The sequence below is a fragment of the Protomyctophum parallelum genome (assembly GCF_964188405.1).
Source record: "Protomyctophum parallelum genome assembly, chromosome: 1".
NCBI lineage: Eukaryota > Metazoa > Chordata > Actinopteri > Myctophiformes > Myctophidae > Protomyctophum > Protomyctophum parallelum.
The window spans coordinates 21286734-21313493 of record NC_139697.1 but is presented as its reverse complement, the minus strand read 5'-3'; the positions used below and the strand labels follow the sequence as shown (position 1 = coordinate 21313493).

Here is a 26760-nt window from a genome sequence, read left to right as displayed (position 1 = left end):
CTTCAGGGTGAGGGTGGCAAGCCCGGTGAGAAGGGATCCACTGGCCCCACTGGACTGAGAGTAAGTCCCAGTCGAGTGTCATTTATCACCAAAGCTTAGTATAGATGTATATGTATCCACCTGTCACAGATAAGTCATTGTTCGCCTGTCTTGCCTTCATATAGGGAGCCCCTGGCCCTGATGGCAACAACGGTGCTGGTGGTGCCGGTGGACTTATGGTAAGTATTTGAATTTCTAATCTTGCATTTAATGAGTAGTTCCTCTTGGGACCGATGACCACACTGTAACCGTCTGTCATTCTTCCCTGTGATAATCTTTGGTCTTTTCTCTCCCTCTCTCTCTCCCTCTCTCTCTCTCTCTCTCTCTGCTTTCAGGGTAATGCTGGTGAGAAGGGAGAGCAGGGATCCGCTGGAGCTCCTGGCTTCCAGGTTTGAATACGTTATCTGTCTTCTCTTCAATCAAAAATAGTTAATCTATCAGATTGAAAAGCACGTTGCATCGTGATAGAGAACACTTTTGTTTATTCGTTGAAATGGAACAACGTTCTGAATATTCAGTCAGGGAACTCAGACAGGCCTCTCGGGCCACCCGTCTATCTCACTTTAACCAAGTAAAGAAAAGTAAACGCCAGTGATATTCCAATTATGATGAATTACAATAACACAGCATGCTTGTCTTTGATGTAAGTATGGATATGCACGCAGTGTTATTGATTTTGTCTTTGATATCTTACAGGGACTGCCTGGCCCCTCTGGACCATCTGGTGAGGGTGGCAAGCCCGGAGACAGAGTGAGTATATGGCACACTCTCACACACATGTGCTTTACAAAGGGCGGCTGTAGCTCAGGAGGTAGAGCAGGTCGTCCAATGATCCCTGGGTCGGCGGTTCGAATCCTGGCTCCTCCTGTCCACATGTCGAAGTGTATTTGGGCAAGACACTGAACCCCACATTGCCTCCAGTGGTTGCCACCATTGGTGTGTGAATGTGGCAAGTGAGGATGCTGGCGTTGACTGTTTGCTGCTTCACCTCCCACAGCTAATATTTATACTAAGTTGTTTTTCCGTCTCTAACAAACTGTTCTCTTGTCTCTATAGGGTGTCCCCGGAGACCAGGGTGTTTCTGGACCTGCTGGTGGCAAGGTAAGATAGATCCACCTGTCTTCGTCTCATAATCACATCATTCCATAATGCATACATCACGCATAAAAATGCACCATGCACACATAAATGCACCATTATGAGACAATAGTGCGTCTCTCTTTACATTGTTAAATCATGTTCGTGTGTGTGTGTGTGTGTCCGTGCAGGGAGAGCGTGGTAATCCCGGTGTTGCTGGATCCACTGGATCTCAGGGATCCTTGGGAGCTCGTGGACCTGCTGGAGCCCCTGGACCCGATGGTGGCAAGGTAAGATGATTGTCCTGGCGATTATAAAGGGGCGTTTTGGTACCTGCAGACTGCAGAGCACTAACCAGTGAAGCTCATGTTTGATGGGCGCAGAAGGAAGTATAAGAAGGAACCATAATGTTTGCCGTGTTGTGTTTCCAGGGAGAGCCCGGCGGTGCTGGAGCTGCAGGAGCTGCTGGACACCAGGGTGCCGGTGGAATGCCCGGCGAGCGTGGAGCTGGTGGTACCCCTGGAGGAAAGGGAGAGAAGGTATGTGTCCGCTCAAATGTCCTCAAATTAAAAATCTTCTTCGTTCTCTAATTGTGTAGTCTTGTAAATTAAGTAATGCAAGATGTTTAACGATAATGTAACTATCTACATTCTACATTTCCTCCAAGCAGGAGTTTATCCCACATATGCTATATAAAGATGGCAACACAGAGTATAGACCCATTCTCTGGGTGGTTTAGTTCTCTGTTCTAGTTGGAGACCAATTAGCTTTCTGTTCTGTCAGATTTGACACTCATTTTAATCCGTGTCCCTCTGTCTGTCTGTCTCTCTGTCTGTCACCTATAGGGAGAGGGAGGCCACAGAGGACCTGAGGGCAACCATGGAAGAGATGGACAACGTGTAAGTTCATTAAATTGTGCACAGAGAAACCATTGTAATTCCATCCAATAATTATTGGACTGTACCAATAAGATCTCTTTTTCTAGGGTATGCCTGGACCCGGTGGACCCCCTGGACCTGCTGGTGCCAATGGTGACAAGGTGAGAAGACCTTACTTATATATCACTCACCTTCACCTTGAAAATAATCAAAACATGTGTGTTTTTCGGATCCCCGAAAAGCACACGTGTTTTTCGGGGATCTCATTGAAAGTGCAATGGGGGGAATTTTGGTGGTGGTCTAAAAATGGCTAAGCATCTACTGTAGATCCTCCAAAATGGTAGAGAAACTCCTGCAAATGAGGACCATATTAGGGGCAAGGGTGTATACCATCAAAACGTGATTTCTCATTTTTGTAACGAGCCAAGCTTTGAAATAGCTCGACTTCCTTGAGTGAATATTCCTCTCATCCTTCATTAGAAAAATGCACAAATCCCCCCCCCCCCCCCCCTTCCCCCACACACAATATCTGAAGCAGTAACCTTAGTACTGCCATCTACTGGCTGTTTTGTAGTACTACACCAATTGGGGTGAGGGAATGGAAAGAGAAAGTGTTTGACAATTTCAAAGATTTGTTTTTCTTTCTACAAATCCCTTTATTGATTTTGCACAGACAAGGAAAAACAATCATTTATAAATATTTCTTTACAAAGTGGTCTGTAATTTTCTGACACACAACATGAATGACTTCCTAACCCTAAGCAATTTCTCTTTTCTGTTTCATATGCAATTTAAGAATTTGCAATATACAAATTAAGTATTTGTGGTCAATGAATTAGGTTGATGGTGCCAAACAAAAGTGACGGTAGGGTGAGGACTGTGGATATAGATGATTCCATCTTATGCCTTTCTACTGTCTGGACTGAGGATAGATGAATCCATAGTATCATCTTCTACTGTCTGGACTGAGGATAGATCATTCCATAGTATCATCTTCTACTGTCTGGACTGAGGATAGATGAATCCATAGTATCATCTTCTACTGTCTGGACTGAGGATAGATGAATCCATAGTATCATCTTCTACTGTCTGGACTGAGGATAGATCATTCCATAGTATCATCTTCTACTGTCTGGACTGAGGATAGATCATTCCATAGTATCATCTTCTACTGTCTGGACTGAGGATAGATGAATCCATAGTATCATCTTCTACTGTCTGGACTGAGGATAGATGAATCCATAGTATCATCTTCTACTGTCTGGACTGAGGATAGATCATTCCATAGTATCATCTTCTACTGTCTGGACTGAGGATAGATCATTCCATAGTATCATCTTCTACTGTCTGGACTGAGGATAGATGAATCCATAGTATCATCTTCTACTGTCTGGACTGAGGATAGAATCATCTATCCTCAGTATTATCATCTTATGGAATCATTCTGTGCCCGAGTCTCAGTTGTCAGTCTGTTGATCGAATGCTAAGCTAAATCAGGGAATGCAAATGCATTCATTCCCCCGTGAGTAAACAAGATCGGGCCCAAGCGAGACATTGGATCAGTTCATCGTGGAAAGGAAAACATCGCATTTCAGTTCAACGTTGGAGCCATACAGACATTGATCTTCAGTATAACCTTTGAGCCATGCAAGTCTCTGAACTAGAAAAGGTGGAGGCTGGGGTGGTAGAGGCCAAGCAGCAACAGCAGTAGCAGTGAAAGAAATGGTGAACAAGATAATGAGGAAGCCATTATTTACAATTGTACAGGGACCATCTTTATTGAGATGTAGATTGGATATGTAGTTGTGGAATAAATGGATCAATGGCGAGATACATGGTCATCCAAATTGAATTATCATTCAATTGTAATGCGATCGATTGCTCTTCCATCATTACTTTTCCATGAATCCCGTCAACGGTCCGGGTTCTAGTGTTGTTCCATCCTCTGATGATCCTTATTATTTTATTCTCCAGGGAGAGATTGGTTCCTTCGGACCTTCCGGCCCTGCTGGTCTTCGTGGACCTTCTGTAAGTAACACACACACACACACATACCAATACGTTTGTACTTTTGCTGAAGTAAATTTTGAATTCACGACTTTTACTTTATTGATACTTACTAAATGTAAGCACTTTTTTCACCACTGCCTTTCTTCCACAGGGAGAGCGTGGAGAGGGTGGACCTGCTGGAGCTCCTGGATTCGCCGGAAGCCCTGTAAGTTGTTAGCCAATGACCAGACACCAGGATATCATAATCAACCTATAGGGCATTGGCTCCAATGCCCTATAGGTGAGACCCAAACTGGTGAAAATACCGTAGCAGATCTACACAAGCTCACAACACGTCGCTTCGCTCAGCGTTGTGTGAGCTTGTACTGTAGGTCGTCTTTTTTCACTACTTCTCAAACATTTGTTTTTTGAATTCATGGGATTTATTTCTTCATGAAATTACTGGGGGACAAAAGCACTATAATAATAATTAAAAGCAAAATGTAGAAAAGCAAAAAATAAAGGACAGATTTTTTTTTAATGACCGCGATCATCCACAAATGGGACTCAGTGTTTGGACGATGCTGATGATCCTATAGCTTCCCAGACACTAGATCCCTCCTCACCACACACACACACACACACACACACACACACACACACACGCGCGCGCGCGCGCACACACACACACACACACACACCACAAGACCCATGACCGAAGACCCTTCAGCATCATCCAGAGAGTAGATCCCTCCCCACCACACACACACACACACACACACACACACACACACACACAAGACCCTAATGACCCAAGACTCTGGCTGCCTCTCCCACAGGGTGCTGACGGTCAGGCTGGACGCAGAGGAGAGCGCGGACCTGGTGGTGGAAAGGGAGACGTTGGCGGCGCCGGACCTGCTGGACCCGCTGGACAGTCTGGACCCGCTGTGAGTATAACGCGCACGCACACACACACACACACACACACACACACACACACACACACACACACACACACACACACACACACACACACACACACACACACACACACACACAGAAATGGCATTGAATTGAACAGAAGCAGAGCCTAATGACACATGTTATCATTATAGACAACATTTTGGAACCCTAACCATAACTTAAGATCTGATATTAAACATGATACAATCCACATTAACACTGGCGTCCATTTTGATCAAGTTGTGTGACTTAATTTCTTAAACAGTGTTTTTCTTTTTTCTAGGGCCCCTCCGGACCTGCTGGCCCCCCTGGTGCCCGTGGTGACGCTGGCCCATCTGTAAGGACCCATATAATATACTGTATTATACGCATATACAATCATAATTAACACTATGCCACATAATTATTAGACATTCAATTATACAAATCTTGTGTGTTTGTGATATCAGGGCCTGACTGGTTTCCCTGGTGCTGCTGGCCGTGTTGGTACTCCTGGACCTGCTGTGAGTATAATTGCTTTCAGTATATATATTTCAAGTATATATACTTTCAGGATAATTTGCCATCTTAACGATGACCCATGTGAACACAGACATGATGCTACACCTCGCTCTTTATTCATGACTTACCATCATATCGTTTCACACATTATATTCAGACTGAGAAATAATTATGATCCGATATATTTTTTTATGCCATATCACGATAGTACAATATCCCAAATCACAGACTATACCCAGTCTAATATCATGCTAGGGATATAATATTGATACTAGGGGTGTCCCCGATCACGTTTCTTTTGCTTGATCATTTGAACATTGATCGATCACGTGACGGGATCGGGACAACCCTATTATGCATCCGTTTCTATACTACGCTCTGCATTCGGGACTCAAATCCCTCTCTGCCCCCTCTCACAGGGTATCGTCGGTGCTCCCGGTCCCCTCGGTCCCCAAGGCAAGGACGGTCCTCGTGGTCTTCGCGGTGACGTCGGACCCGGCGGGCCTTCCGGAGAGCAGGGTATGGTCGGACCAGCCGGTCTTTCCGGAGACAAGGGACCCAGCGGAGAGGGTGGCGCATCTGTAAGTGTCCAGCGGACTAGTGCAAACCATCAAGCTGTTCTTCTGAGACATTCAATGAGAGTTTGTGGAAGTGGTTGATGTGTGTATATATATATATATATATATATATATGTGACGGTATGCTGCTGTTGGTGTTGTTTATGTGTATAGGGAGCTCCTGGTACCCCCGGACCTCAGGGTCAGCTCGGACCTGGAGGATTCGTTGGACTGCCCGGCGCTCGTGGAGATCGCGGTGTTCCCGGCGGTGCTGGTGGCCCCGTAAGTACTCCGAAAATGCACAAAAAAGTAACACAATGACCCGCACACCTTCTGCACTTTGCAAAATGAACACTTTTTAAACTTATTTAAGCAAACGTTTCGGTCAAAGACCTTCTTCAGGCCCTCGTAAGTACAACAGGTGCGCTGCATCAGTGTTGAGAGTTCGTTGACCAAAACTATGACCAAAATAAAGGGTTTTTTCCCTGAAGAAAACTACACAACAACTAAATAAAAGCTAAGCTACAGTATGATGACCGAGACTGAGACGAGATATACAATATAACAGACGAGAACTATAGACTAAAATGTTACGGAGTGGACTAGTGGAGAAGAGACCCGACCACAAGACAAGTCATTAAGTATACAAAATGTGAGTACTTTTTTCCCACCACTGCTTGTCGGGTTCATATCAGTGCACTTGAACCCTGTTGGTCGTCTGTGCTTCATCCAACAGGGAGAGGCTGGTAGAGTTGGACCCGCTGGTTCCTCCGGACCCCGTGGGCCCGCTGGAAACATTGGCATGCCTGGCATGACCGGACCCCAGGGAGAGGCTGGACGTGAGGTAAGAACCCGCTGTTACAACACCCCCAAAGACCTGCTGCCGTCATCCGAGCCACTGTTAGATCCTGTAACTCAGTGGTTTTAAAAAACCCTTTTCTCATCAAAGTCCATTTGATGATTATAGCCTCTCAGACCCCAAAACTAAAGAATATTTTGTTGTCACTGGATAAGGTTTTGTCCACAATTCCATGCGGTATTGAATGTTGGTACCATTATGGGAGATAACAGGCAAACGAAAATAACAATCCTTGTCTTGTAAATGAACGAATTAACAATAGTTTTACGCTTAAGAGCGTAAAATGAAATCAAATGGACCTGTACGGGTTTCATTTCACGCTCTCAAGAGTAAAGATTTAGCGGTTTTGAAGGAGTCAAGGAATTCACATGTCTCAATGACTGTTGGTGGGGGGCGTTCCACATTTTAATGGTTGGTTAATTTAACTGCTGTCATTGTAACCTCGAGCTGAATGTTAAAATAAAGTGTGTGCCATCCACAGGGTGCTACTGGTAACGATGGACCCCCCGGCCGCCCCGGTGTTGCTGGATTCAAGGTAATCAGAATCAACTCGTCGGAATCAACTTCATTGTCACACCTTTACTGTCATTAAGCTATCAGAGGACATAAAGAAACGCACACGCACACACACACACACGCACACGCACACACACACACACACACACACACACACACACACACACACACACACACACACACACACACACACATTTTAGGCCTGCTTACAACACGTGTTTTAGGCCTACATTATATAGACAAACCCCTCTTACCATTAACTTAGGCTCACTTTGTTGGACCAAAACCAATTGACCAAACTCACCCCTCCCCAATTGTGATCACAGGGAGACCGTGGTGAGCAAGGTTCCGGCGGAGCAATGGGAATGGCCGGTGCTCCCGGACCCGCAGGACCTACCGGAGGCGCTGGCAGAGCCGGAAACCGTGGAGAGGCTGTGAGTAACCCAAACCTTAACCCATTCTGACCTGAGATCAGATTCAAAAAATGTCTTCTACATCCTGACAGTTTTCCATTCTGACCTGAGATCAGATTCTAAAAATGTCTTCTATGTCAGTCGCTCTTCGATTTTTCAATAGCGAAAGCATGACATAATGCTAACATAAATCCATAAAACCATTATCCGTTTTTGAGATACATTATAGTTTATAGTGTCATGCTATGTTTGTTACTGAGAGTGTATATACAAATATAACCTAAATTAAATATGAGTTCAATAAATATTACATTTTGTACCCTCTCAGAGTTACACATTAACATTAATGTTTACCGCGTCGATAGAAACTAATGTCAACGGTTTCCTCCACATGCGCTTTCCACTGATCACCTGATTCTTCCACCAGGGCCCAAGTGGACAAGCTGGACCCGCTGGAGCCGCTGGTGCTAGAGGTGGACCTGTAAGTCTACCGCCACATACAAGATATACATACATTGCGCTATTGGTACTTTTTTGTATAGCATATATGCGTCATCCAAATTTGGTCATGTGTCTGAGCACACCGTGTGGCTGTGTGTGTGTGTGTGTGTGTTCTGTATAGGGACCCGCTGGACCTCGTGGTGAGAAGGGAGGTGCCGGAGAGAAGGGAGAGAGAGGCATGAAGGGACTTCGTGGACATGGCGGTCTCCAGGGAATGCCTGGACCTAATGTGAGTGGCTGCTTGCACACACACTCACACACTGAAGTTTATTATGAGCAAAATAAACACATCCCAGTCAGAAAGTATAACCCAACACCACAACACTCAAATATCTAAAATGTTTAAAAACGGTTATTTTTCAAAATAAATTGAAAAAGAAGGGACTCCCGCACACTGTCGTCAAATGCAGTGAAATAGTTTTTTAGGGAACCAGCAACGTTTCGGCCATATATAAAAAAAAATTGAAAACAATAATCTGTGTTCCAATGGATTTAATCACAAGCTCTTGTAAATACTTGCCATTGGCTCAATATTTATAAAACCCCCAAAGTCAGAATGAACCACTTTCACGTTCACTTTCAAATGATCGTTCCAATATAGGGCAATGCAATCAATCTTTTTGCTAATGCTACTGCTATGTCTCGCTTCTCTCCTCACACAGGGACCTTCCGGTGACTCTGGATCTGCTGGCCCCGCCGGACCCGCTGGACCTAGAGTGAGTAGAAAACGCCTCTCGCTCACAATCACGGCGGTCACCTCCTGATGTCGTCAGTGACAGTCACAAGCAACTGATGATCAGGGGGTCATCGCCATGTTGGCTTGTGGTGGACATCTGTCTAAATTCCATTTGTGCCCACGGACATACAACCTGAGTGGACAATAATAACATTACCGGAACCACATAGAGAGCTAGCCCTGAATGAACACAAGAGCTTAGCCCTGAATGAACACAAGAGCTTAGCCCTGAATGAACACAAGAGCTAGCCCTGAATGAACACAAGAGCTAGCCCTGAATGAACACAAGAGCTAGCCCTGAATGAACACAAGAGCTAGCCCTGAATGAACACAAGAGCTAGCCCTGAATGAACACAAGAGCTAGCCCTGAATGAACACAAGAGCTTAGCCCTGAATGACCATAACAGGTCTGTAACGTTGAGAGTGTACAAATGGTCAAGTTAACATTTGAGAACCACTAGTGCCACTGTGTCATATAGTAAACACGTGTCGTACATATTTTTGAAGAAAAATTGATACTTCATTCAGTAATAAGACAGACATATCGATGACCCCTGATGATGATGATGATTATCAGGCTGTTTATAGCCACATGCTATGAGACAAGTTTAGCTTGATGATGAGATGAGATGAGATGACGAGACCGTTTCTGCCTCTTATCTTCTCCTGTCTATAGGGCCCTGCTGGACCCCATGGACCCGTCGGTAAGGACGGTAGAGCCGGTGCCCATGGAACTATCGGTGCTCCTGGTTCCCGCGGCCCCAACGGATACGTTGGACCCGCTGTGAGTATATACTTCTACGTTGTTCTAGTCTCTTTAGTCTTAGGATAACAAGGAAAACTATATGGAATGAACTTCCCGTTGAAATCAAGAACTGCAGACTCTCTCCCAATCTTACGCGGTAGTCTGAAAAACTCACCTCTTTAGACTCTGTCTTAGCCCGTAGCGCTTGCCCTAGGCTTGCAAAGGCTAAACTTATGTAATTTAGATAGCATATTATGTAGACATAGCACTCTATAGCGTATATTGTGATGTGTTGAGCAGGGAGTAGACTATGGTGGACTGGATACAGCAGAATAGATGTCAGTCCAGGTATTTCACACAGACACAGATGAATGTCACTAAGCTGGTTTATTTGGCAGCCAACTAAATAGAGCACTGATTCAGTATTGACCATATTACGCCAGGTCTCACGGCAGACAGAACTAATATATAAACAAAAGGTGAACGGAGCATACAGTCATACTGCGCGCTAACATAGTTCACGGCATATAGTGGAAGTGACGTCAGATCTTTTACACACAGCAAAACAAAAGGCAGCAGTGCACCACCCTGTGGCACCAACTGGCACTGCATACTGACTGTTACAATACTCATCGTTTCATTGTACAGATCTACTGCTGTTAGACGGATGTTAGGTTCTTAGCTTGCTTATGATCCGTCGATGACTATTTATATGTATTTGATGTATTACCATGTGTTGTTCGCTCCGGCCTTAAACCTTGCCGTGTGCCCTGACCACCACCCTCAGGGTCCTCCCGGATCTCCCGGTCTTCCCGGACCCGCTGGCCCCGCCGGTGGCGGATACGACGTCTCCGGAGGCTACGACGAGTACCGGGCTGACGCGCCCGGCGCCCTGAGAGCCAAGGACTACGAGGTGGACGCCACCATCAAGTCCCTCAACTCCCAGATCGAGAACCTGCTCACGCCCGAGGGCTCCAGGAAGAACCCCGCCCGCACCTGCCGCGACATCAAGCTCGGCCACCCCGAGTGGACCAGTGGTAAGAGAGTGGTGTTAAAGCATTATGTTATATGCTTTAGCTGTTGAAAAATAGCAGATCTACAAGCTCGTAGCGCGCCACCGAGTGGCGCGCTACGAGCTTGTAGGTCTGCTGTTTTTGAAAAATCGAAGAGCGACTGACATAGAAACAAAGCTTGTTCAGAAAATTGTCAGGATGTAGAAGACGTTTTTAGAATCTGATCTCAGGTCAGAATGGGTTAGGGATGTCCCGACTCCCTCTCGATAATATTCAAAATCACAGACAATACCCAGTCTAATATCACGATATGGATATGATATTGATACTAGGGACGTCCCCGATCACGTTTCTTTTCTCCCGATCCGATTCCGATCGTTTGAAAAGGACGCGATCGGCCCCCCGATTTCCGATCGCGTGATCGGATCGGGACAACCCTAGAGTGCTTACACAAATGTGTATAGTGTGCCAAAAACTGATTTTTCCCCTATCCCCCTCTGTCTTCTCTGTATAGGAATGTACTGGATCGACCCCAACCAGGGCTGCAGCTCCGACGCCATCAAGGTCTTCTGCAACTTCGCCACCCGTGAGACTTGCATCTCTGCACAGCCCAAGAGCATCTCCCAGAAGAACTGGTACAGAACCACTCAGGCCAAGAAGCACGTCTGGTTCGGAGAGACCATCAATGGCGGCACTGAGGTGAGACCCCCCCCCCCCCACACACACACACACACACACACACACACACACACACACAAACAGGGAGCAGATTGATTGGCTAATCTCTTAACAGTATACATTCACTGATTGGCTAGCCATAATCTGACAGAGTTGACATTTCTTTAAATCCATTACCACACATACCTACATTTCCTCTCCTGTTCAAATGGGCAAACGTACTTACACATACAGCCAAGCCAACTATATACATTATATAATATAAATAATAATAATAATAATAATAATATAAAATGTGTCTGTGACAAAGCTAGTCACAACCCAGGGTACAGAAGGACACGACACAGGCAGTTGTTCTCAAGTCGGCTGTTTTATTCCTCTTAAGCCAGGGCATAACCATTTGAAAGCATCACAACTTCACAATACTAGTGGAGGTGACTGATTTATCCTGTTGTGCCTTGATCAAGTCCATGATGCACAACAGGTGCGCAGCCACACCCAGCTCTGAGTCCAGTCCTAGTTTGACTCAGGCCAGGTGTGACTGCTTAAATCAGTCATCCTCCCTGTCACAATCAAAAATAAATGAAAACAAAAAACAATATTTAAACATTAATGTTGAGCTTATCTCTTCTGCCTTCCCCTGCACAGTTCGCCTACAACGACGAGACCCTGAGCCCCCAGAGCATGGCCACGCAGCTGGCCTTCATGCGCCTGCTGTCCAACCAGGCCAGCCAGAACGTCACGTACCACTGCAAGAACAGCGTGGCGTACATGGACGGCGAGAGCGGCAACCTGAAGAAGGCCGTGCTGCTCCAGGGCTCCAACGACGTGGAGCTGAGAGCCGAGGGAAACAGCCGCTTCACCTTCTCCGTGCTGGAGGATGGCTGCACTGTGAGTACAGAGGCCTAACTGTGGGAAACAAACGACTGTGGGGTGGATTTTTCAAAAATAGCTAGAGCGCGCTATGAGCTTGTAGGTCTGCTATTTTTCAATAGCTAAAGCATAGCATAATGCTAACACTGTCAAAAGGCTCATGGAGAGGCTCATCAATCCAATCAAGCCTGATTGAATGGCAGGTTGTTCCCTGGCCATGCACAGGTGTGGGAGGCTATATAAGTGGCCTAGCTGCACTCATTTCCCAAAAGAGCAACTGTTTGCAAAAGGGGTTCCTGCCCAGAATGGGTTAAATAGTATATCTCTGCTGTCGGGGAAGAAACGGCCTAACTCCGTAATGTCCATTTTTCATTTCCTGAAAGAATAAAACATTTTTCAGGAGATGAAGAAAACCCTGTATTTTGAAAACAAAGCAATTATGCTGCCTCATCAAAGTTGGTGTTGTGTGACTTATATTGTCAATTACTATCATGAGACGGGGAGAGGTGGTGGAGTTAATTGCTTTAGCAGACAGTTTGAGGGTCCAATGGAGTTAAGAGGTTTTGTCCGAAGCGCTTTTTACTACTTTTCATTGGTTCAATATTTTCTAAATACAGATGTAAAAACCTCAAAATTGGAATTAGGTGCTTTCCTCCCAACAGTTATAGAGATAGTGGACATGAATTAATACTAATACATATTAGTATTTTGAACTGTAGTCATTGGGCTTAAAAAGAAAACACTTCATAAGAACACAAACACTTTAAAACAAGGAAAACAATACATACAACAAAGCATGCTTTGGTGGTCACACACTTCAAAAGGCAAATGTGTGTCAAGTCTCTGATAAGTCTTGCCAGACTGTCCCATGTGTGAGCTGCTCATAGGTATTCGGGCCTAGTGTGTCTGTCGTCACTTGTTTCTGTAGAACCACGCCATGCAGAATCTGTATCAGTATCTGTACATTTTATAATATTAATATTATTAAGACTTAATGAATTATGATTGTTTATATCATATAAGTTGAACGTTGCCATCATAATTTGTAAGAAACCGAGACAGAAACCACTGTCAGCTTTTCTCCGGCAGCAGATATTAGGTGTGAGATTGTGTGTTGAGGACTTGTTTTGGGGGGCGTGTAAATGCTTCATTCTCCCAGTCCTCTTTTCTTTTAAGACATTTGGATATTTTTGAATACATATATTGTTGAGATGGGGAAAAACACAGTCTTGACTCATGGAACTACATACAAATGTATTAGCATGTACAGTATGTTGATTTGACAGGCTACAAAGTGCACTATTGTGAAAAACAAAATGTCTTCCTTTCCCTCCACAGAGACACACTGGTGAATGGAGCAAGACAGTCATCGAGTACAGAACGAATAAACCATCTCGCCTGCCCATCCTTGACATTGCACCTTTGGACATTGGAGGCGCTGACCAGGAGTTTGGTTTGGACATTGGCCCAGTCTGTTTCAAATAAATAGACTCATGATAAATTAACACCCCCCCCCAAAAAAAAAAGAGAGAAAGAAAGAAAAAAAATCCAAATCCCTGCCCCTTCTTTCCGTGTTGTTTTTGTACTGAATGCTGATCTCTCTCTCTCTCTGCACATCCACTTGCTTAAGCTGGGCAACTATCGGAAAGGACTGAAAGGACTGAAAGGAACGTTTGTGCAATGCAAATTAATACAGCCACCCAAAGGGACGCGGGATAACACCTTGTTGGGACGACATGTCATCCTTTTGTAAAAAATAAAAGAAGTGTGAATAAAAACGCTGAAAGTATGCATCACTTTGTGGTCTTTGTATATCTTCCAACGGAGGAGGTTTAGAACCACAATTTCCACGAAAAAAAAGGTTTAAGCTACCTCATGCCTGTACTAAGAAAATACTATCGACATAACATGGGTCCACAACCAACGTGTTATGAATGCTAAGGCTTCAAGATATTGCCCTGTATCAGAAGGTTCTTTTTAAGCCTAATTTAAACTTCTTTTTTTTGCATGACAGCGGTGTTCTCATGAAATATGTTCATTTTCGGCGAACAGCACATTCATGCGACAAAGTCTAACTTAGGCTTTACTTGAAGCAGAAATCTATGGTGCTATATTATGCAGCTGTGGAGGAAACCACTTTGTATTGATTTGTATTGACTTCTAGAAGAGTCGTGCACAGGTCCCCAACCCCGATGATCCCCCATTTCAAGCAGGTGGACATGTTCCCGATGTCTGGTTTTTGTTTTGTTTAGATTTGTTCAAAATTTGTCTTGAAGGTTTTTTTCTCTCTGTTCAGGCTTTTTGCTCTTCAAGTTCCACATCCAGTGTTCAAACTGACAGCACATATTTCATCCAATTCTGAATGGATTCTCTTCTCTTTTTTGCGTCTCTCTATCTCTCTCTCTCTCTCTCTCTCTCTCTCTCTCTCTCTCTCTCTTTCTATCTCTCTCTCTCACGCTCTCTCCCTCCCTCTCAAAAAAGACAACACCTGAACACCACAAAGTTTATTGTACCTATTTTGTATATGTGAGATGTTTAAATAAATTGTGAAAAGTTCTGAAATAAAGCATGTCCAATGTTCCAAAACACACCATTTAGTGACGTAAGTGCTTTCCTGTTTGGATTACAGCATTAATTCAGGTTAGAGTTGATCAATTGTCACCATCTTTTGGTTACTGTCTATGGTTTGGCAAATGGTTTTACATATCTTTTGACTGGAACATCTATTGTTGGAAGCACATCCATATTTCAATTTCAATTCCTATTTTTTTTTTCTCTTGAGCAGTACATCAAATATATGTACAGTACAACTCTGTTTACACTGTCCATGCCAATGTCTGATTACTAACTTCCAATGTTTCTTGTAAATATGTGTCCTCTTGTTTTGTTTTGCTTTCCTTGCATAATACAGCTTTTGCATCCAAATAAATTGGTGTGATTTGGATCAAGGCTTGAAGTGCAGTGATGCATGCACCTACACTCTGGGCAATAACACAACGTTGGTATTATTTCAGAATTTAGTAAACTGACATTACTGAAACTAAGACCACTTTTGGAGCTCACCCTCCCTCGAAACTTCATAGATAATAACTGAGTTAGATGATTTGAGTTAGGAGTTAGGAGTTAGGTGATCTGACACTGACCGTGATACTTATATCGTACTAACCATGATACTATTACTAACCATGATACTGACATGTTACTATTACTAACCATGATACTGACATGATACTATTACTAACCATGATACTGTCATGATACTATTACTAACCATGATACTGACATGATTACTAACCATGATACTGTCATGATACTATTACTAAACATGATACTGACATGATACTAACCATGATACTGACATGATACTAACCATGATACTATTACTAACCATGATACTAACCATGATACTAACCATGATACTGACCATGATACTATTACTAAACATGATACTAACCATGATACTGACCATGATACTATTACTAAACATGATACTGACATGATACTAATCACGATACTGACATGATACTAACCATGATACTATTACTAACCATGATACTAACCATGATACTGACCATGATACTATTACTAAACATGATACTAATCATGATACTGACCATGATACTATTACTAAACATGATACTGACATGATACTAACCATGATACTATTATTAACCATGATACTAACCATGATACTAACCATGATACTAACCATGATACTGACCATGATACTGACCATGGTACTATTACTAAACATGATACTAACCATGATACTGACCATGATACTAACCATGATACTAACCATGATACTGACCATGATACTAACCATGATACTGTCATGATACTGACCATGATACTGACATGATACTAACATGATACTGACCATGATACTAACCATGATACTGACATGATACTGACCATGATACTAACCATGATACTAACATGATACTGACCATGATACTAACCATGATACTGTCATGATACTGACCATGATACTGACATGATACTAACATGATACTGACCATGATACTGACCATGATACTGACATGATACTGACATGATACTGACCATGATACTAACATGATACTAACCATGACACTGACATGATACTGACCATGATACTAACCATGATACTGACATGATACTGACCATGATACTGACCATGATACTAACATGATACTGACCATGATACTTACATGATACTAACCATGATACTGACATGATACTGACCATGATACTAACCATGATACTAACCATGATACTGACATGATACTGACATGATACTAACATGATACTGACATGATACTGCCATGATACTAACCATGATACTAGCATGATACTGACCATGATACTGACATAGGTTCATAGGTTTGGGATTGGATTTCTAGTGACACTGGCCCGGGGCACACATTCCGAAGAAAGAGAAAAGAAGGATACAAGAGGAAAAACATATAGGACCAGACAACGAAGAAGCTCACAACAAGTGAACATGGAGTCCTGACTACAGTGAAAAGGTGGGTTTTTCGTGCCTGCATAGTAAAGGCACTGTTACACATCCTTACTGCGCTAGACAGTGTAGTCTTCATGTAGCCTACAGCTTCATGTATACAGCTGACTGTCAGATCTGAGTGACCTGGTGCTGTGAGATTGGTCTAAGAGTTCCACGATATCGGGAGGTGCAAGACCGTAATGACTGGGGTGGACGTTAGTTTTACAGGACTGACCACTTCCAGGGCTGGTGGAAGTGACCGTCTGTTAGGCCTTTTTTTGCGGATTTCTCTGGCACCACCTTCTGTCCTGGAGGGCTGCGCAGTAAAGTGTTAAGACCTGAGACCCGTTTCATATATTTTCGCTGCTAGGCGAGCCCTGTGTCTTATGTATGAATGTATAGTGGGTGCTCTGCATGAAAGTAGTATGGGTTTCCCAATAGGAGCGCCCCCTTGTGGCCCCTGGAAGAATTAAAAAATATAAATAAATAAATGGCATTAAATGGGGGTCAGTAGCCTATCCATGTCAAACTGGGCAAAGTGGGCATCCTTTTCAAATGGGGTCTTGCCCTGAAAATGAATTTTCAGGGGAAGACCTCGACCTCTAACCATGATACTAACCATGATACTAACCATGATACTGACCATGATACTATTACTAAACATGATACTAACCATGATACTGACCATGATACTATTACTAAACATGATACTGACATGATACTAATCATGATACTGACATGATACTAACCATGATACTATTATGGACGTTAGTTTTACAGGACGCGTTCGGACTCGGCCCCCAGCCTGGTACCCTAGTCAAAATATGGCCCTTGAGGAAAATTAATTGGGGAACCCAAAAGATCACAAAGGCTGTGCAGGTAGACCACATGACATGCCCCTGGCCTAAGATATAAATAATTTAAATGAAATACAAAAAAAAAAAAATTGGCATATGCCTGCACTTGAATTAAGGTGACTTGATTGATTTACATCAAAAGGGACCTGCCTCAAACCCACAATGCAATACTTTGTTTTCGACAAATTACGAACGCCACGTGCTGGAAGTGTATACCACCACAAAATCTGGATTGTTAGTTTAACCGCAGCAGCCTTGCATCTTTATTGTCGGCATGTCTTAAAAATAGGGGAACATTCGGCAAAAACCAACATTCATCTACCAGTCATCCAAAATGGAAGAACAAGAAACCGAAGGATATGAAGGACACATGAAGTGCAACTATATGCTAATATGAATATTCCATTACATGGGTGTTGTGTTGTCTGCACCATTCAGAATAACACAGCATTCCAGTCTTACAAACCGTACGTTATTCAAATCTGTATTCAAAGTGAGTGGCATATTCAAAGTGCATAATGCAATTAATGCATGCACACACCCACTCACACACACTATAACTGATGTAACATAATGGATAGATGTCTAATGTTAAACCTAACACACACTATAACTGATCTAACCTAATGGATAGATAGATGTCTAATGTTAAATCTAACACACACTATAACTGATCTAACCTAATGGATAGATGTCTAATGTTAAAACTAACACACACACACTATAACTGATCTAACATAATAGATAGATGTCTAATGTTAAACCTAACACACACTATAACTGATCTAACCTAATGGATAGATAGATGTCTAATGTTAAATCTAACACACACTATAACTGATCTAACCTAATGGATAGATGTCTAATGTTAAAACTAACACACACACACTATAACTGATCTAACATAATAGATAGATGTCTAATGTTAAATCTAACACACACTATAACTGATCTAACCTAATGGATAGATGTTTAACCTAACCCTATAAGCATACAAACTTGGGGACACCAATTTTTGTGTTCATATTTGACATGCACTCGGGCCTGTCTAAGGTACACACACAAAGATGCACGCACGCACACACACACACACACACACACACACACACACACACACACACACACACACACACACACACACACACACACACACACACACACACACACACACACACACACACACAAGCCCCCACAGGTAGATTTAAACTATTTTCAGCAATGGGATAATATCATTTTTGGTGGGTAGATCAAAAATGCTGGTCATTTAGCAAGTAGCTCTCAAGTAAAAAAAAGTGTGGGCACCCCTGCTGTAGACCAAGACAAGACAAGTCTAAAAAGAATAGTGTATATAACATCAGACCTGGTTGGAATGAGGTTGTAGCTAAGCATCATGCAGAAGCCCGGGAAGCTTATAAATCCTGGGACAGGGCCGGTAGGCCTAGACAAGGGCGGGAGCTTGAGCACAAAAAGCTCACCCATGCCAGGTTTAAGTATGCTGTGAGATTCATTTATAAAAATGAACAAACCATGAGGGCTGACTCCATCGCAAAGAAACTATTAAATAACGACGTTATTGACTTCTGGTATAAAAGAAGTGAGACTTTTAAATAAAAGTAAAGCATCATTGCCATGCTCTGTAGATGGAACATCATTGGGCACAAAATAGCGGAGGTATGGCGCAAGCACTATATAGTAACCTTTTCAACTGTGTCCAAAGTGAACTGTATCAATCAGACAACGTCAGGAGTGATGATGGTTATTACAACACAGGGGGTGTTAAAGCAAATAATCTCTCTAATAATAAGGCCAGTGGCCTAGATGGCATTGCTGCTGAACGTCTTAAATATGCCAGTGTAAATCCTTGGATTGTGTTTTACTGGTTTTATGATTATGATAACAAAGTAAAGTCAAATATCTTGGACATTTCATTACAGAACAGTTGACAGATGATGATGATATACACAGACAGTGTCGTAGGATGTACAGTATGCACAGGCGAACACCCTCGCACGCATGTTCAGCATACATGTGTTCAGAAGCAGTTAAGATGACTCTATTTAGAGCTTATACTGTACACCACTCTACACTGCCCACTTGTGGTCAAGCTACAAAAAAGCAAGTATTCAGAAACTTCAAGCAGCATATAACGATGCCATGAGAATTTTACTCAAAAAGGCCTAGATGGTGCAGTGCAAGACAGTGAAATGTTTGTGGCTGCAAGAGTCTTTTCAAGCTGTTCTCCGGAACTTAAATGCATATTCATGTGTCACTTGGATGTGTCTGTGAATAGCATCATCGTCAGTATAAATAACCCTGTCAAACGTTGCATTAGATTGCACTTAGAAGACATTGGCTTAAAAGCCTTTACTTATAACTGTCACAACTTGCATAGTAGCGTGTATGTACTCTACACACACATTCTGCAAATATTTTTTAAATAGGCCAACAGATAAAATCAGAAGAGCGTGGTTCCCATGTGGATGTGGATCTTGGACCTCATCAGAACAGCCTGTGAGTGACGTCAGCCGTCTATGACTGCGGTTCTTAGCCTTTTCTGGAACAAGGCCCACTTGGAAATGTTGAGTGCAACATATCGGTGACGTGACATACGACTCCAAATTCGGGCTTGGTTTCAGAGACCCATTGACTTCCGTTATATGATTAAAGTTAAATATTATACAGTATGTAGCCTACTGGCAGCATGCACAGGGACTCTGGTGACACATAGCACAGAGACAAACACGCACAGAGGCACACTGTAACAATCTGTCGGCCTCTAAACGTTATTTAATTTGACGCCGATGATGCATCACTGCATTTCCGTTGACATAATAGTATATTACTCTCTCTTTCTCTCTCTCTCTCTCGCTCTCTGTATGTAAAAGCATCCAGTAATTCATTCGTTAATTCGAGACATTACATTCCACATTGTAATCGTAAGTATATAAGTCAAATTTGTCCAGTTTAGTGTTGGATGTGGTATAAGTCATCAACTTGCCATTAGCATTAGAAATGTTTTGGTGCCGTTTAAAAGAGAAAAGTGTAAGAACTCCTGCGCAAATCGGCGTTGTCACACACGTAGAGTACATATACGCATGCCAACGGTTTGTGTCGTCTGTGACATCGGGGCTCACCCTATATAATTTAGCAGACATGCACATTCAAGGACGTTTATATATTGAGGGCTCCGCAAGTAGAGTGTATGCCATACAAATTGCATTTCATACTGCCACAGAGGCCTTCTGTGTTCTGAAAGCCAGACCCCACATCATCAACGGCTCACTCGAAATCAGTTCTGATCCCGCCCACCCGAACCTCAGAAGAACAAAGGGGAAGAGAGAGAGAGAGAGAGAGAGAGAGAGAGAGAGAGAGAGAGAGAGAGAGAGAGAGAGAGAGAGAGAGAGAGAGAGAGAGATGATGTGCTGTACGGACGCCATGACATATTGCCAGAGACCACTTCATGGAAGTTCGTTTGCTGCTATACCAGTGGGTCACAAGGTTTACCAATTTGGACAGTTCCAGGGGGAGCCGTACGACGTGGATCAGATTGAAGTGCAGATCTTCAACACAGTGTCTTTATGCTGGGTGAGGTTTCCTCCTGTGACATATGGAAGGGGAGAACATCCCCTTGAGGTCCCCTCCAAGCGCCAGGGACACACAGCTGCACTGATAGAAGATACCGTCTACATCTGGGGAGGGATGGTGAATTCTAAGAGAATACAGAAGGATGATAGAATGGTTGAAGTTGCGGGACACTACTGGGAGAACGTTCTTTACGCATTCGATGTCGAGACCCACAGATGGTTCTTGCCCAGAATCCATGGGACTGTTCCACAGGGGAAGTGGTATCACTCAGCCTGTGTCTTGGGGAAGGTCATGTATATCCATGGGGGATACAATCCGCAGACTGGATGCACTAATGACATCCGAAAGTTGGACACCGCCGCGATGGTCTGGACTTTAATTGATACCAGTGGCACGCTGCCACCTGCTTCATTATATCATTCTGCCACCACCATAGGGACAAAGATGTTTGTAGTTGGGGGTCGAACTGGCCAGAACCACAACATCAGAGTGTTTGACACAGAGACCGACTCTTGGCTGCACGTATTGGCTGCACGTATTCATCCACAAGAACTTGGGAGTCATGCAGCGTTTGCCTACAATGGAGAGCTCTACATATTCGGCAGCTTTTGGCGCCGGCGCTTCAATGATCTGTGGAGATTCATTCCAGAGACCTTCTCCTGGAAGAAGGTCGAGGTCAAGGGGAATGGTCCAGATCGGATGTCTAATATTTGCGGTTGCGTGGTGGGAGATCGTGTCGTCCTCTTTGGACACACAACTCAGGCGCAATCCATCTTACATATCTTACACTTAAGTCCTAGCCTGAAGATGCTGTGCAAGCTAGCGCTTACTCGCTACGGTCTGGAGCAGTCAGGACTCCCGCACAACATCAGGTGGGAACTGGCACACAAACGACTATAACATAATCACACGTGTGTGAAGTGAGGGGTGCTCTTATCATCATTCAATGTTTGTGTTTACATAAACACTCAAAACTGGCCATTCCTTGTCAATAGCATTAAATTAATGCCATTGGACATGGACATAGTGTGTCTTGTGTCTTGTGTGTGTATACGTGTGGGTGCACCTAAATGATATGCCGGTGCACCTACTGTATATGGAAACGTTAGACACCAACATTTAGTCTGGTACGTGCGTGTGTGCGAGAGAGAGGAAAAAGTGGACAGGTAGACAAGACCACATATAGTTCTGACCCCACAAGACAGCTTCTGTGTTTATTGGACGGCACAATGATTTTGACAGAGCCAAGAAGTGTACTGTTTTGCTGTCATCAAATGTTGTTGAATAGTAATTCAACATACAGTGGGCCTGTTCACACTGTTAAGTGTTTAGAGACCTACAGTATATGGACGCAAATAACCTACTACCTTTCCAAAGCGATGAAGAAGAAGGAGCCTATAATAATAAACTATCAACCTTTTCTGGATCAGGGCGCACTTGAAAACCTCAAAAGTGTTCATGGCCCACCCATCTGACCAGGGCAGCCAATAGGCTCAGACAGTGGTCAAATGGGTGGGCCTCGTGCAAGTTTAGAGCATGTTCATTTTAATGATCAATCAATTGATTGTGTTCCGGCTTGGTACAGTATACAAGCTAAAGCACTGAGGGAACTAGCAAACAACAAACAGATTGTAATCAAGCCAGCAGATAAAGGACTGTACCTGTTTGAAGGGGAGAGACAGATCAGCAATCAGGATCATTATAGGCAATTTACAAACACATGGCTGTAAAGGCCAAAGCCATAATAAACAGACTGAGAAAAAATAAGCACATAGACGCCAAACAACAACAATATCTGCTCGGACAGGACACTCCACGAGCCAGGATATTTTACACATTAGCACATTCCACACCAAGCCAACAGGGGACACGAAGCAAGAGGTGTCACTGATACCAAATGGGCCATTAGGAACATGACCCAGGAAACAAAAGAGAAAAATATGACAGGGACACCTTGAAATTTAAATGTTACTTAGAAAAGCCTGGGGGATAATTTTTTTCATTAAAACACTAAAAACACAAATAACAAAAAAATATCTATAGTTTTAAATAATAGACCAAATACGTAAACCTAAATTCCAACACTAAACCTAAACCTCACAGGAAGCCACGAGCTGGTCATAAAACCAGCGAATTAACCCTAAACAAAGCCCAATAAGGCTAAATAAACCAAAATCCTATAACAATAGGATATACTGGAGAAAATCTAGGAGTGGTTAGATCAGGCATCCTTCTATCTAATACATGGCGAATGCACTCATTTCTTGCACTGTACTTATATGTAAGTACAGTGCACTGAAGTCCCCCAGTGCCTCCCCAGACAGTGCCCCCCAAGTGCCCCCCAGTGCCTCCCCTGTGCCCCCCCAGTGTCCCCCCAGTGCCTCCCCAGTGCTCCCCCAGTGTCCCCCCAGTGCCTCCCCAGTGCCCCCCCAGTGTCCCCCCAGTGCCTCCCCAGTGCCTCCCCAGTGCCCACCCCAGTGCCCCCAATGCCTCCCCAGTGTCCACCCAGTGCCTCCCCAGTGCCCACCACAGTGCCCCCAATGCCTCCCCAGTGTCCCCCCAGTGCCCCCCCCCCAGTTCCATGAATTATGCTTGTTGAGTGTTATTATGATTTAGTTATTATTGTAGTTTGACACTTTGAAACACTTTCTCTCAACTGACAAAAAAATATAACTATTTACCAGTTCTGCCCTCTTTAACAATTATGTCACGCCATGTTCTTTTCCACTGTGGTCATACAGTTGACTTGACTCACACATACCATGACAAATGTGGTACCGATATCCTAGACCTCAGTAGTGTCATTGCTGTAACTTGGTAGCCTGGCTAATAAGCCAGACCGAATCAGCCGTTGGCAAAAACAAATTTTGTTGTGTGATATTAGTCTAGCTTATTTAGCCATGCTGGTAACTTGGTATCTGCAATGTGATGCTGTTGCTGCAGGGTGAACCATGGGTAGCATTATTAGAGTATAATTGATTGAATTTTCACTAGTGAGGGACATTCAAGGTGAAAAATGCTATCATGTTTTTTCTTCAAAGGTCTATATCCCTAGATAATATTTCAACATGATAGCAGTTCCCAAGTGGTAGCTTAGTTGCAGTTATCAGTCTTCAAAGACACCAACCATAGATTCACAGAATGTAAAATTGCCTAACTGTTTTTTGAATAAAACATGTCATACAGAGGGAAAAATTAAGAAGTATCTGTCTTTCACTCACTTTAATCAATGAACATCACCATAATCATCACTGTCATATCAATATCAATTCTTCAGTATTCACATCTTCATCATTATCATCACATAATCACAGGGGCGGCCTTAGCAATCTGGAGGCCCGTTTCAAGACCAAATATGAGGCCTCCATAGGCTACCTATGACATAATTATTCTGTTGATACAGGTGTATTGATACAAATATAGTTTTGACTGTTTAATATCGTGCGCAGCCATTACTCTCGACAATTACACAGCAACAACATCCTGTCGTCCCTTCACAATAAAGTGACTCCCCTTTACCTCAATGGCGCACATTTTACACAGGCTATTAACAGGAAATAAGTGTAACTTAACATTGTGGGAGAGAGTAAGGCAGTGAGTGAGAGAGAGAGAGAGAGAGAGAGAGAGAGAGAGAGAGGGGGGGGGGGGGGCACCTGACGGTTAGTCGGAGCTTGGAGGCCCCCCTGAGGGTGGAGGCCTGTTTCAATTGAAACTGGTGAAACATAGCAAAGGCCTCCTATGCATAATCAATCAGTTTCATTTCATCTTCCTCCTCTTCCTTCTGATTGCTGCAGGTTTGTAGCTTGCACATTTCTGTGCACTTTAATTTGTTGGCAATGCAGAAGCAATCTGAAAGCTTGCAGGTCCATACACACTTGCAGGCCATAAGTTCCAGCATGGCCATTTGCGCTGGTGGCCCCCGCATCCAGTCTAAAATAAGCATACCTATAAGAATAAGAGATGTATATCAGTTATTAGGAGCCCAAATGACGAGGGAGGGGACTGTGAATTACAGATTGCTGGGCATGGGGCGTCAGATCAACATAAATATGGAATACATTCTGTACTGGCCATATATGGAGCGTGTATTCAGCGTACAGGATTTGATGAGGTCAGATCAACATATGGAATGTCAGAACAGGTCAGCTCCATATGTGCCAAAGATCTAATGGTGGCAGCGGGGGCAGTGTCTTGAGTGTAAAGGGTTTGATGAGGGCCCAGGCCCTAATTTTCGGGCCTGTTGAGAACTCTAGTTTTCGCCGGTTGCACTAATAACTTTGCGGCAGGCCCATCTAGAGTTTGAATGGACAGGTATCAGTCAAAAGAGAGACATCGGAGAGGAAAGACGGGTGGGGGAGAATCAAAATAATGGAATGTCAGAACAGGTCAGCTCCAGTTTTGAAGCTCCATATATGCAGATCTATATATCACGAGGCGTCATGAGGCGTGAGGGACTGACGGCCATATAATTATGATGGTGTGATGTCGAGAGGTGTGATGGATCATAGGTGTGACTGACGGAGCGACGGAATGGTATTCATAGTAATCTTCGACCTACAGTCACAATCAGTGGGTTTTGATACTTTGAGTGAGGCTATTAAAATAGCCAAAGAGACCAGATACCTCAACCTTATAAATCTTCACTGGAAAAGTGAGAACCCAAAGTATCAAAACCCAAAAGATGAACTCTAGAGTATTGCAAAAGAACTGAAAGGATTTTGACACAAGACACAAGCTCTTAAAGTGTTTCTAAGTTATCTTTAGTTCGTTTTTCTTCAGATCCAGAGTGTGTACAAATGTAAATAATAGAGGAGAGGGAATTCTCCTAAGTGCTCGGAATGAAAGTCACATCATTTTTGCACAAAAATATATACTGAAAAATATGTCATAGATCAGGATTCAGCTGTCACATTTCAATAGGTTGAAAGGTCCCATCAGAGTGAGGTGTCATCAGGCTGTCATGGGCGTCCGATCGTCTGAATCCTGTTTTTTACTTTAATCACGTCCCGTGATTAGGATTCTGTTGATGACTCATCTCATGGGGTGGGAGTGTATGTTTATCCCATGTTTATCCTCATCTTTAAGAGCAACGTTGTTGTCATGTTGTTTTCCATTTAATCTTATTTCCCTTTGGTACAATGGACAATCTGGAGTGGGTGACAGCAGATAGTGGAATGAATACACACGCAAATATTAATACACACGCCCTGTCACTGGGTGACAGGGCAGTCCTGTGCACCAGATACAAGAAGATTTACATATTTTTTAACATAGTAATTATATGTGAACATAAAATTATGAAACAATAAATCATAATTAAGAAAATACCCATCACACATGAACCATGGAGAATTAAGAACTTACCGGTATTTGTATCATGTTTTGTGTAATTATATAACACTGTTACATTGATAAATAAAATATATTTTGGGGAGCTTTCAAAACGGTGCCCAGACGTATTCTTTCTTTCGAAATGTCAGAGCTATAGTTACCA

General features: G+C 43.3%; 1 protein-coding gene and 1 long non-coding RNA gene across 3 annotated transcripts in view; one reads left to right on the top strand and one right to left on the bottom strand.

Annotated features, from left to right (window-relative positions):
* Positions 1 to 15282, top strand: part of col1a2 (collagen, type I, alpha 2) — a 32688-nt gene extending 17406 nt beyond the window's left edge. Inside the window, exons 22-48 of one of the 2 annotated variants that reach the window (XM_083787117.1) lie at positions 7 to 60; positions 165 to 218; positions 375 to 428; positions 736 to 789; positions 1096 to 1140; positions 1308 to 1406; positions 1548 to 1655; positions 1962 to 2015; positions 2102 to 2155; positions 3969 to 4022; positions 4156 to 4209; positions 4823 to 4930; positions 5230 to 5283; positions 5396 to 5449; positions 5867 to 6028; positions 6179 to 6286; positions 6741 to 6848; positions 7345 to 7398; positions 7706 to 7813; positions 8220 to 8273; positions 8415 to 8522; positions 8956 to 9009; positions 9706 to 9813; positions 10562 to 10811; positions 11302 to 11486; positions 12114 to 12356; positions 13677 to 15282. In XM_083787117.1, coding sequence (XP_083643243.1) covers positions 7 to 60; positions 165 to 218; positions 375 to 428; positions 736 to 789; positions 1096 to 1140; positions 1308 to 1406; positions 1548 to 1655; positions 1962 to 2015; positions 2102 to 2155; positions 3969 to 4022; positions 4156 to 4209; positions 4823 to 4930; positions 5230 to 5283; positions 5396 to 5449; positions 5867 to 6028; positions 6179 to 6286; positions 6741 to 6848; positions 7345 to 7398; positions 7706 to 7813; positions 8220 to 8273; positions 8415 to 8522; positions 8956 to 9009; positions 9706 to 9813; positions 10562 to 10811; positions 11302 to 11486; positions 12114 to 12356; positions 13677 to 13823 — 2589 coding nt within the window. In that variant the 3' untranslated portion in view covers positions 13824 to 15282. Of the gene's footprint in view, positions 1 to 6; positions 61 to 164; positions 219 to 374; positions 429 to 735; positions 790 to 1095; positions 1141 to 1307; positions 1407 to 1547; positions 1656 to 1961; positions 2016 to 2101; positions 2156 to 3968; positions 4023 to 4155; positions 4210 to 4822; positions 4932 to 5229; positions 5284 to 5395; positions 5450 to 5866; positions 6029 to 6178; positions 6287 to 6740; positions 6849 to 7344; positions 7399 to 7705; positions 7814 to 8219; positions 8274 to 8414; positions 8523 to 8955; positions 9010 to 9705; positions 9814 to 10561; positions 10812 to 11301; positions 11487 to 12113; positions 12357 to 13676 lie in introns of both variants that reach the window. The other variant, XM_083787118.1, reaches the window with a different exon arrangement.
* Positions 14706 to 15738, bottom strand: LOC310874384. Its single transcript, XR_014570563.1, has 3 exons — positions 15705 to 15738; positions 15564 to 15628; positions 14706 to 15517 (listed from the first exon to the last, which is right to left on the bottom strand). It is a non-coding gene; the product is annotated as an uncharacterized lncRNA (long non-coding RNA).
* Positions 15739 to 26760: the final 11022 nt, after the last annotated feature.